Raw genomic sequence first — 13,306 nt, 5'->3', positions numbered from 1 at the left:
AGTGCTAACCCGGGTTCTTATAAAGTAGTTGCAAGACAGTCAAGCAGTCCACACTAAGTCATGATCAAACAATACCTGTCGTGTTAATATTATATATGGGGGAAGGGAAGGGGTCATCATGTCTTAGAATTAAGTTATAGGGGGTGTTAGTCTGTTTTTGGTTTTACAGATGGGGGGGGTCAGTGACTTTTTGTCGGCCCGATTTAAGAATCTACCCCACCCCCCACCCCCCACCCCCGACTGGAGAAACTAACCGGTCCCTAAAAGCACGAGGTACTCGCCTAGGTCATCAGCAACATATGTCCTATCGCGGAACGGTCACATGGGTGTCACGTGAGACCCTTCGGCCTCCTCTGTCAAAGGCTACGAGTTCATCCAAGCAGGTTAGGAGATATCACCATTACCGACCACGATTTGCTGTGCCTGTCGACAAAAGAGTAATTGTTAGAAATCGAGGTAAAGTATCATATATTTTGGTTATATCTTTACGTAATTTTAACTAAATATAACATAATCACATTGGTTGATCTCTACGTTGACAATGAATTAGAAAGGTGACACATAAATATAGACGTATCGTAACATCGACATTTCAGTTTACAGAACACGGTGACCCTTCAAGTGTACATAACCCTCAACAAGTAAACACGTCCTACCACAACTTCAATGTTCAATGAATTATATGTTTTTATTTCCAACTTAGTACTACACCCGTACTATATATATATAAGAATTATAATACACTTCCTTTTACAGAAATGTCAACTTCGATAGAATTATGTACAGGGGCCAACATGCCCCTTGTGGGACTTGGCACCTGGACAATGTGGAACAAAAACAAGAACGAGATTCATGAAGCGGTGAAGACAGCCTTGGATCTCGGATATCGCAACTTTGATGGTGCTGCACTTTACGACAACGAAAAGGAAATTGGCTCAGCCCTGGCTACTAGAATTGGAAAGGTAAACATTTTCACATTAGTTGAAATATGTCTCAGTAGAGAATTCTGTAGCAGACGTGTTAACATATGTCTAATTATAAAATTTGTATTTAAAAAAAGAACTTGTTATGGTAGTAGTATCTGCTGTTTGTCCTACACGGATACTCCAGTCATTGTAATGTAATCAATAGTCGACCTCATTATACGGGGAACAATTTCGAATCGAATAGGACACACATCCACATAGCAGGCCAATGATGGTTGCGGTTACAGGTGAGATCAATATAGTTCAATGTAGGAAACTAAATTATTTAGTTAGACCTAAGACCCCAACCCCTACCCCACCCTGACCCCTTCTAACTTAAATGACCGAAATTGATAATTGTTTCAGATAACACAATCAATTTCAAATCAGTATGTATGTAGTAGTATGTAGTGCTATGAATGTAAATCAAGTGCGGTTTCATGGTGGAGTGTTGCGTTTTTGACAATGATAGTTTTTAATCCCGTTGCGTTTCAAACCACTGATCTCTCGAAGGGCGCTAAATAACAAGACTGACTATTCATGCATATCAATGTCCATCCAATAGTTGAAATGACCTCGTGTGACCCTGAAACAAAATGGTCATTCATGAAGTCGTTGTATTGTGTACACGTGTACCTTGTTTTGTATATGTCTGGTCAGAGATTTGATGCCATACCACACCGCACGTACACAGAAATTTCGAAGAGGAAATTATTGATGAGAAGTTAGCAACTGTAAAACTCGTGCCCTTCATCAACTTTCTGTAGACTTGTAATAAGCTAGTCGAAATTGACTCAAGTTGAGTGGAGTCATGCACCATCTCAAGGACACGATAGCCATGGCAAACAAAGATTATATACAACTACTATATATTGTATCACACTTTGAATCCAGAATCAATAATAATAATTGTCAACTCTAAGGACAGCAGAAGACAAATGTATATGATAACAAGGTCAAGCATAGCTTTGATTAACTTATATAGTCAATGGCGCCAATGACTGGATACGTCATCAGTCACATTAGCCAATGGAGACTGAGTATACATGGTCTGATTAACATCCGATGTAGTGTACAAGATTCGTTCTTTTGTGAGCGTTCGTTACATACATCTGATACAATGTCATAGGTTTTCCCGAGCCGCAGAGAGTGCTGAATGTAACAAGCACTCGCAAAAGAACAAACGACAGTAAACGTAACAGCCAAATAAACAGTTGGAGCAGAGCCGAAGTTTGGAAGTAATGGACAGTGGTAGCAGCAAAATGTGAAAGAAAATAAAATCCCAAAATAGATCACAAGATATTAAAAATGATGTACCATATAACAAGTCCATGTTTGTCACTCACTAAAGTGCAAAGGATTTATAAATGTGTAATATGTTTGTTATTGTATGTAATGACAAACATTTTACACACCCTTTAACATTGTCAATTTCTGTATATGTATGGCATACTGTGACAAATTCATTCTTTCTATGGCAAATAAACGGTTTTGCAATTTAGTGTTGTAAACACATGGACTTTGTCGATGTATTTTCACATGTTTTTGTTTTCAAGCTTAACAAATGGGGTAAAGATGTTTAATAAATTAAGGTATTTTGCATCAATATAGCCACTTTAATAACATCTTTAGACTTTAAGTTACCTCAGCTAACTACTACATGTACTTAATTTCTCACCTTTCATGGAATGTTTGTTTTAAATATATTCAGGACATTGATAGGAAAGACGTCTTTGTCACCTCCAAGCTATGGAATACTATGCATGCTGCTGAAGATGTTAAACCTGCATGTCAACAAACATTGAAAGATCTTGGATTGGAATATATGGATTTGTATTTGATGCATTGGCCTATCGCATTGGTGTAAGTACAAAGGATTCAACATTCAAACTGCATTCATGCATGCATCAATCTAGAAATGTTTCTATGACTTGGCAGTTTACAATTTGTTATTTCGCTCCAGTTCATTTTTATATCTTTCTGAGCATGCGTATTCTGATTAGGGTGACATATTTCTTCTGAATAAATTGATTAGATGTACTTCGTGATGCTGACGGTAGCCTGATGAGGTCACGCGTCGTTTATTGAATAGAGACATTTTCCACTTGCAAATGTAATTTTCTGAGCAGAATTCATATTATGATCTTGTAACCATAGACGTATTTATACCTTTAGTATATTTTGCTATGGATTACTTCTATTAACTTACATACATTATAGTTTTGGTGATAAAATTACACTTTGCTAACTTACAAAACTTTTGGTTGTGGTCTACCACTTTGAGGGTTTCCTGCAAGGAATTGTGGGAAAATCTTGCAGGAGGTGACATAATAGTACTAAGGCAGTCACAATATTAATGTCAAGACAAAGTTGTATATTTTGCCAAAGTGCTATTTCATCACACAAACCATAGTTTGGTTGATGACAGTAATCGATACAAAAGTTTTAAAAGACATAAATACTACAAAACCAAAAAGACTCTAGAAATTCAGTCAGGCGGCACGATGTTAAGCAGAGCGAATCAAAATCCACATGAAATCTTACATTTTGTCTCGTTGTAAAAGCAAATTAACTGTGGGGTTTTTTTGTAGTTGAGTCGTTATTTCTTCATCAGAGATTGTGGTTCATTTGTGTTCACATTGAGATAAACCCTATTTTGTTTGATGTTATTTGTAACAATTTGTAACCTTGTATGATATTTACAAACACTCTGCTGCCAAACTGGAACCCTATAGTCACTCTGATTTGGTAGTAAGTCAAACTGAACTTTTCCTTTACTTTAATAGGAATGACAAATCCGGTGACATCTACCCTAAAAAGGCTGATGGTACTTTGAACTATAGTGACGTCACACCGCTGCAGGCATGGACTGCGATGGAAAAACTTGTAGATGAAGGGCTTTGTAAGCATATAGGGTTATCCAACTTCAACACTAAACAAATCGCCGAAATATTAGATAATTGCAGAATCAAACCAGCAGCATTACAGGTGAGATGTTGTTCTAAAGTTATACTGAAAACATATACAACGATGATACAATTGATCAGTCAATATAAATTACCAAAAAAATAGAATAAAAATAAAATAAATTTACAAAATAAAGTAAAAGAACATAAATTAAATTGAAATAAAATAAAATAAAGTAAAATAAAATAAAATGAAATGAAATGATTATTTTGATAGCCCTTATTACATTTGAATTTTGCAAGTCACGTGAACTGGTACTACTATAACCATTCCTCCGTTTTGTATTAATACTTAGTGTTTCGAAAGCTGACATCTTTATTATTAGTATTACATACATTATCTTAAAATTAGTATCACTTTACGTTTTTCAGTTTTCCTTACATTTTTAATAGTAGTTATAGTTGATTGATATGATACCAATTATGAGATATTTGTTTATGTTAATTTAGGGTTAAGTTTATCCTTAAGTAGTACAGTAACGGGTTGCAATCATGACCATGTTGAATCGCTGACTTCTTTGGATTTATTGTACAGTATGAGATTGTATTATATTCAGAGCATAAAACATATACTTGTCTGACATGCACCAGAGGTACTGTCATACTCGGCTTTTGATGAGCAATCTTCTAAGTTCTTTTTACAAGACTAAGAGTCTATGACATATATTGGTGCAACTGCCCTATATAACTTCCTCAACTCCCTGGTTAGCTTACAATCTATTAAACTTCAAAGCAAATTTCATGTTTTTGTATCCTTTAGAAAAGACAAATAATGTTTTTCAGTGGACTTACAACAATCGAGGCATTTAATTATAAGACAGTGTGACATGCTCAGGGATCATTTATATCTAACAAAACGACTTGTGTGTGTGTGTGTGTGTGTGTGTGTGTGTATGTGTGTGTGTGTGTGTTTAAGTTCTAATTGCACTCAGTGCTGCTGTAAGTTGCAAGTTTATAAACATGATAAATATAGATAAACACAGCCGATAAATTCTGTTATTGATTTCATTCTAGATTGAGGTACACCCATACTGTTACCCACACAAGCTCATTAACTTCTGCCAGGAAAATGGTATTGTTGTGACTGCATACAGTCCTCTCGGTGCTCCCTATGGTATATGGGGTAAGCCGACCTTGGCCACTGTTCTTGGTGACGCTTTTTTGGTGTCCATTGGTGAAAAGCACAACAAAACCCCTGCACAAGTGTGTCTAAGGTATACGTATTCAACAATCCTCATTGTCTTTGTATTTGCGAAATCATTCTGGCAAGCCTGAGCACATATTTTTGCTAAAGCAAAGAAGTACTTTCTGGACGATGCAGTAGTTTACGACGTTGTTGCAAACATGTATTTGCGAAATTTACATACGATATATAGTGTTATTTCGCTATCAGGATCTAAACGTATTCAGGGAAATAAGAAAACAAAGTCCATCCTAGATACTCTAACAACGTAAGAATATTGAATAAGTTGACCGATTAAAATGTCAAAATTCTTACTATGCACATTTTGGGGGAATAATTCTTGAAGTAAGGTGTGTATTACGTTTAGGGACACATGGATTATTGCTTGTTTATCAACGTTCTTTTTGACCGATCACTGGATTATGCCATTAGTTTCTTTTTCAGCCAACTGCACTGTTTCTTAACACCTCGCATTCCACAGGTTTATTGTTCAGAGAGGTATGGTAGTCATTCCAAAGAGTGTCACTCCGTCAAGACTGGCTGAGAATCTTCAGGTATCACATATATTTTCTCTCTATATAATATCTATAACAAAAAAATGTCTTACAAGAACGTACTGCCGGGATTGGTTGATATCAATTCAGGTGACATCATTCTGGTGTTGAGGTAATATATATTAAACCACTGGTATAAACATCAGCACAAACAAATAGTTAAACTCTTTTAAATTTGCGACTGACACAGATTCCCTCGAAACCCATTTGCCTTTCCACTTAAAAGTTTCAATTGACAGGTGGTTTTCTACCTTATTTTTAATAGGTATTTGACTTCGAACTGAGCGAGGAAGACATGAAAGCCATTGATGGTCTCAATAAGGGTGAATCATCCCGTGTATGTAAACTTTACACTGATGTAAGTAAAATGCGGTCACTCTATTGGAATGGTTGCAAATTATAGACATACAGATATCCCTTACTCTACTTTCAGAGAGAGAGAGAGAGAGAGAGAGAGAGAGAGAGAGAGAGAGAGAGAGAGAGAGAGAGAGAGAGAGAGAGAGAGAGAGAGAGAGAGAGAGAGAGAGAGAGAGAGAGAGAGAGAGAATGAATATACAGGCAATCTCGACATTTACAATAGGCAGAAAATTAATGCTTTTGATATGCGTTAGTCAGTCAAAATATAAGTAGATACAATTATGTTGATGTAGTGTTTATCTCTTCATTTAGTTCATTGTACACCCCTTACCTCGGGTTTACCAATTTCTCTCCAGGTAAATGGTGTAGACACTGTAGTTGGTTTAGGTGAATCTACCTACCCATTCATTGAAGAGTTGTGGTTTTAACACATCGTCGTGAGTGTATGTTACCTCGTTTACCCATACTATTCTGATGATATGGGACCACGAGTTGCAGGATCGGAGTTGCCAATTCCTCATTTTATTATGAATTGATGGAATGTTTTCCAAAAGCTGATTTTATATTCACGCATACGTCTTAATGAATAACTTCATATTATTAATCTAGAACCATTTAATTAATGAAATTAATATCCAGTAATTGCTTGACCATAAAAATTATAGCTACACCTCGTTTTATTTTTTCTAAAATAATCCATAACATTCGAGTAAGTTTCAATAATTCGACTATATACGTTATACAAACGCTTGAATGTTTGCTATGACTGTATGACTGGTAGGTGCGAAAAAAGGCAGAACATTTGCAATTCTTCAGCATGTTTATAGATGGCAATGAATTCCCTGGAGTTAAATGAACCTTACAAATAGTACCGGTACAGTTTGGCGTAACATTTTAAGCTGAAATTCGAACCCTGGCTATACTACCTCACATGGTTATACGTTGTATTACAGTTATTGTGTTAAGCAATATTGCGGTTTTTTAACAAAAAGTAAGAAGTTTCAAGAGATTTCATATTACAAGTCTCTCAGGAAAACGTTGATGCAAAGAAAGAAAGAATATTGAAAGAAGGCTACTGAGAGCCTTAGAAAGGGCAACGATTTACCTCTTACATTGTGAATGTAACAAGTTTCATCTTTCGTTACGTTGTATGTTAACACTGATTAAAATAACTACCTATGTAACCCACAGAAATAATAATGAGTATTGAAACTGATATTTGATTGTGTCGATGTATAATTTCTTTACTCCACTGGCGTTCTTTACGGTTTGTATAGTAGACCTACAGTAGTATTGAAAGTTCAAAACGTTCCAAATTCGATGTTCATTATAGATGCCAAAATGTGTTATTTCTTTTTTAAAAATGCACATGTATCACGCATCGTCAGTGTGTTTTTAAAGGGGAATGCCACTCCAGAAAATGAAGGCATTTTCATAAACTTTTGGTTCTGTTGAGTCATTCATGGTTTCACATCACATAAATTTTGCTCAATTAACAAGAAGCACCAAATTAAAGTGTATGTAAATAGGTTTCCGATGTTTCGCCTGCAAATGACGTAGTTTTCATAGTTGATTAAAGATTTGTATGACATTTTTGACAAAAGTGCGATATTAATAGTGAAAATTTGATTTTTTTGGAATTCTGCGATGAGCATTTTGCTTCGGGAGTCTTTGGAAAATTACGTCACTGCCGGAACACGATCGCGGCGTCCATTTATTTTTTCTTCCATACGGAAGAGATGTATTTAGTGGGTGGAAGTCGAAATTTTGAAGACGCATTTTGTAGGGTAATGGCAAGACTTGTGAAGGTTTTGGTAAAAATCACGTGAATATTAATGAGCAATTTACGTAATTAATGGTGTAGGGGAATTAGGCTATATCTCAAGAATGCGCGCTTTAAATTCATTATACCTTTGTACACACATTTGCGATATCAAAGCACACCTGTTCTGAAAATATTACTAATGTAGCTTTTAGGGTTTTTTAAGTTATTGGCATATTTTTGTAGGCCACCAAAAAGGAAAAAATAGTTTCTCGTCAGGAAATGTTGTCTAAAGTGATGCGACAATACGCTTATTTTCTGGTAATGATGATTTCACAAAATACTTTAAAGATTGACAACCGATCAGACCTTCAATTAGGCCAAAAAAAATATGTCTGGTTCTGGTCAGCGCGTGCGTGCCCTGAATACCCCCGCGTCGATCCTTTTTTTCCGATAATTTTTGCTTTCCCGTTCCTTATTTACAATTCCCCGTCGATCAACACTATATGCAAGGCTAGCGGAAAAAGTTAACTCGTGTGATGGCGCACTTCTATTTGGTAACGGGTACCCTTTTCTTCTAGTACTGTTGCATACCCATAACCCCCCGTACGATATGTGTACGTAATATGTACGATGAGCGTGGTTGATGGGAATCACGGGAAATAGTGTGTTCACTGTGCTAGGTGGTAAACCGCTCACATGTTTCGAAAATGTCTGAAGTTTGAGTACGTCGTGAGCAATCGAAATGTTGATATCAATTCAGCTGACTTTCGAGGTGTTCTTAGTTCTGGTGATCGTTTCGTTCTGCCTTCTGAATACAAAGATTTTCCTGTAGCGTAAGCAGTTAGCTCTGGATGTATGCGCTACGATGTTCGACACGTCTTTCCATCTGCGATGAGATGGAAAGACGTGTCGAACATCGTAGCGTATACAGACTGCGTATCAGCCTGATGATGGACGGTGCTCGAAAGAAAACACTGCCTCCTCTACGTCCGTTGGACAGACCTATTTCTCGTTATTTAACGTTACAAGTTGCACAATGACATTATACAGTGGTTGCAAGGCAAGACTCATTATTATCTTGGATGGGATTATAACTGCAAATCACTGGGCGATAAGACAAATTTGTAAATGTGACTAGTGATGCCCTGATGGATGATTGATCCGCATCGTACAAAACTTGCCATACAACAGTGCCAACTTCCAGAGTTGTATGACATCTTCCGCCGAGAGCATGTAAAGTGTCAAAAATGTGTATTTACTAATTTGCAAAAAAAAAAAATTAGGAAAAAAAAAAACGCGCGTCGTAGCACCACTTTAGAAATTTTACCCTGACCAGAACCAATTTTTTTTTTTTTGGCCTTACATAGACGTTCTCATGAAATATATGAATGGCGGTTCAAACACAGTTAGCATATGTACACACACTGTGTAGTCAGGTAGTCAGTATGATGATATAACCCCACTAAATAGTACTACTGTTACGGTGTTATGATCTCAATGGGACAACTACTTTCGAAATTTCGACCCAATTTTTTCCTTCATCTGCTAATTTAAAATATCTACTTTTTATTATCATAACTTACCAGTCAGTAAATTCTGTCGACAACAACATCGTCAATGGCCATCTCCAGGTGGGGATTGTTGTTTGGCTGTAGTCGTGGTTGTGGTAGTGGTTCATACATATATGGTACAACAAAAGCATCCCCCACTACCACATCTTCGTCATCACTACTGCATGTATTATTGTCATTGTGAATTTCGACTTCTAAATAGTAGAACGTGCTTCCACTATAGCTAGAATCGCTATCGCTTGTTATGTAATCGGACAAGATCTTAGACTGGACTACCTGGATTTGTATTTGATGCATTGGCCTTTTGCATGTCGGTAGGTAATGCTACCTCTGCAGCAACGAACACCGATATAATCAGATCACTGGTCATTTTCAGCTCCCCTGGGCTTGTTTATCTGATGTTTCTTTCTATGTCTGTCTGTCTGTCCGTCTGTCAGTATGTATGTATGTGTGTATGGATGGATGGATGGATGGATAGATGGATGGCTGTATTCATATGAGTATAAGTGTCTCACTGGCGAGAACAGTGCTCGATGCAATATTAATAGTAGAGCTTTATAGACAAAGAATAAGGATGTTATTATAGAACATCACATTCATGTCAAACAAAATATATTCACCGCATGCTGTCAGACGTCAACGGAATTTCAAACACGTGACTTTTTTTACTGTGTTCATTTCAATGACCCCTGACGAAAACATTGATTTATATACAAGTCACGTGACACGCCGTCTGACCGACCGACCTATATTACTGTCAACATAACATACCTTGTCACTCCTTCATTCTGAGTTATTATAAGTTTTGTCTGTACACATAATTCTTAGCACTGTAAGTCTCCTGGCGACAAGTACATACTGATTGAGGACAGAATCAAAGTTTGGTAAATTTGAGGTAAGTCCTTTTATACTCAGTTGTTTGCAACATAATAGTTGATTTGCCTGTCACCCAAAGTCTCAGATTGTCACTGCCTGATCGTTAGTTGAAGCAGAGTATAACAGTTATTTCACTGCATTTCATCTAACAGTTACTCTACAAGAAAGACTTACATGCGTTTGTTTAGCATTCTCTTAATTATAACTACAACTATGGGTTCTTATTTAGGAAGCGTATATGGTGTTTTACTTATACAGGGTTTCAACCGTTTCTGTTTGTTCTAGTCGATGATTAATTAACAGAACAGGTGTCACAGGTTTTGACCAATTGTATATTTTTGAATGTTGGTATGTTCAAGTAGAGAAAAAGGCAAATATTTCGATTACATGTAACTACCCAAAGTTGACATATGTCACACAGTTCGTAGTTGTAAATGAATTTCATCGTAATTAATTTCATTGGCTAATATTGAAACCTATTCAACCGATATATCAAGCCATGGTTTAGGACTAAATGTCCAAGTGTAGTGGGTAATTTTGGATAAACGAATGGGGAATATTTTACAAAACATGTACATTAACGTTCACTGTATTTCATAAATGACTTGTAAATGCTACTCAAAAGTGTCAATAGTGACATTCTTTTTCTTACTTCTATATTAATATATTGATTCAGTAAATTATAATAAAAGTCGACACTATTGGAAGTGCATAGTACACGGTTGAATATAAGGTAAGGTCACATAGTGAAAAAAAATGTGTGTCAATATTTAAGCGTCTTGCATATATTTGTACAACTCAAATCAGAAGTCAAAGAACTACATTGTACTTTAAAATTGTTTGATGATTAAGGATACAGTAATTATTGATATTTTGTGCCAAAATCTAAAGTTATACTTAATTAGTACCTCACGATAAATATTGTGAATAGACTTTAACCTTAAATGTTTTAGATGAAGTTCACTGTGATTGTGTACTTCATGATAGCATTTTAAATTTGTTGCATTATCTTCTTGAGAAATACCAGTGATATTCACCAAATACAATTATTACTTATGTCCCCTTTAATTAGTCCCCGAAGAGAGGGGAACTATTATAATTGCCTACGCCTGTCCGCCTGTCCGTCATTCCGTACATCCGTCCTCAATACATTATCTCTCTGACACACAATATGCAATCTCAACCAAACCTAGTACAAAGGTGATATTTCATATGGACAAAGGCATCTCACTTGGTTTCTCAGCACATGCAAGTTTGTCCATATTTGTAGTTAATCTCTGACCATGACTTTGAAGGTCAAGATAAATTATTAAAATAAGCCATTTCTTGCATATTACAGACACTTTGTTGCCATCAATTTCTTTTAAATCTTGCCCCCATTAAGTGACATAGAAGTAAAGTACTTGATGGAGCCTGTGTCTTCTTTAATAGAAGACTTGTCATCGTTCAAATTGCCAAGTGTTTCAAGTTTAACCAATGAATAATGTATGTTCTTCAATGTTCAGGACATTGAACGAGACGAAGTGTTCATCACCTCTAAACTATGGAATACTATGCATGCTGCTAAAGATGTTAAACCTGCGTGTCTACAAACATTGAAAGATCTTGGATTAGACTACCTAGATTTGTATGTAATGCACGCCTCTTTTGCATTTCGGTTAGAATATGGTACGTCCTGTTTATGTAGATAAGAGTAAACGAATGAATACCATTTTGTAGCTCTCAAATGGGTTCTTATCTTTTGTAGCGGTGGTCTATACGTGGCCGGTGAGAGTATGTCTGTCTGCCCACCGGTACGGTGTCATCTTTCGCTAAGAAATATTGACATGTTCAAATGAATTCAACACGCATATGTATTAGTGCAAAGAACTCACTAGTGCACATTTTCATCCTCATATTACATATCACATATGTACATATTTTTTGACAACCCTGTTGGTTCTTCTTGTAGCCAAACAATAGCTTGATACAATGTGATTAAATTTGGCAATCATCAATCGAACATTTGTAATGTCAATTCAGGTTCTATTAAAAATACATATATCGCATTGAAACAGAACAATAGAAATTTTTGGTATTTTAATCCCAGATTCCTTACTTAGCAAACTCTGATTTCGTAGGAAGGTCATACCAGATTATTGTCCCACGGACGATGCACAAAATTGTTTCCAAACAAATCCTGATGGAACTCTGGCGTGCATTGACAGCTCGTTTTTAGAGACGTGGACTGCTATGGAGAAACTGGTAGATGATGGACTTTGTAAACATATTGGGTTGTGCGATTTCAATAGCAAACAACTAACCAAAGTATTGGAAAACTGTCGAATAAAACCAGCTGTATTGCAGGTAAGCTATGTTTATTAAAACACTTTAGTGACTAGGTTAGCCACTTAGATATTAAGACGACATGACTCAGTTAAATTCAAAGGCAACAACAGAAACAAAATATTGTCTGTAAAAAGAAGGTGGTTAACATTGTTATGTTACCGACCAGTCGCGTCATTAGCGTCATACTGTAAATGTATATTAGCACAAATTATCATTTAAAATATCCACATTATATAATAGCAAAACGTCTGTATAAAAGAAACATGTTATAATGATCCTTGTCAGTTTGGAATGTATTTTTATCTTAAGACATTAAAGTGACACTAGGTGAGTTTATACGTTTTGTTTTTGCTTGCATGAAAATACTTACAAACAATGTCACTTGGATTTACTATTCTAATCAATGTTGATGTCGATGCAAACTACAGTACCTTCAATGACACTACAATTTGTGTTCTGCCATTCACAGAACTATTGATTGTATAGTAGGGAGTTCTTGTACATGTTTTGATATGTATAATAAATTACGTCACCGTATCGATTTTTTAGTTATAACCTAGTACCAGGTTCGATTTCAGTCATTTGCAAGTGAAGGTAGTGCAGCTTTGAGCCAAATGTTCAATGTGGAAATTCACTGCATTTGTTTTCTAATCTAATCTATCATTATACATAATTCTGTTCTTTTCACATGTTGTGGAAATGACAACATGGTAAATCATTTGCCTTAGGACTCATTGTAGA

At 36.0% G+C, this 13,306-nt stretch overlaps 1 protein-coding gene across 1 annotated transcript; it reads left to right on the top strand.

Moving 5' to 3' along the window:
• Positions 1 to 374: 374 nt before the first annotated feature.
• Positions 375 to 7,207, top strand: LOC144436384 (aldo-keto reductase family 1 member A1-A-like). Its single transcript, XM_078125176.1, has 8 exons — positions 375 to 456; positions 757 to 962; positions 2,677 to 2,828; positions 3,752 to 3,953; positions 4,946 to 5,145; positions 5,596 to 5,668; positions 5,934 to 6,026; positions 6,382 to 7,207. Exons 2-8 carry the CDS (start codon positions 759 to 761, stop codon positions 6,451 to 6,453), a joined length of 996 nt encoding a protein of 331 aa, XP_077981302.1. The 5' UTR covers positions 375 to 456; positions 757 to 758; the 3' UTR covers positions 6,454 to 7,207.
• The last annotated feature ends 6,099 nt before the right edge of the window (positions 7,208 to 13,306 follow it).

Source organism: Glandiceps talaboti, chromosome 6 (genome assembly GCF_964340395.1).
Source record: "Glandiceps talaboti chromosome 6, keGlaTala1.1, whole genome shotgun sequence".
In the NCBI taxonomy this organism is placed as follows: domain Eukaryota; kingdom Metazoa; phylum Hemichordata; class Enteropneusta; family Spengelidae; genus Glandiceps; species Glandiceps talaboti.
Note: the sequence above shows the minus strand (reverse complement) of the source record. Positions and strands in the feature narration are given on the sequence as shown.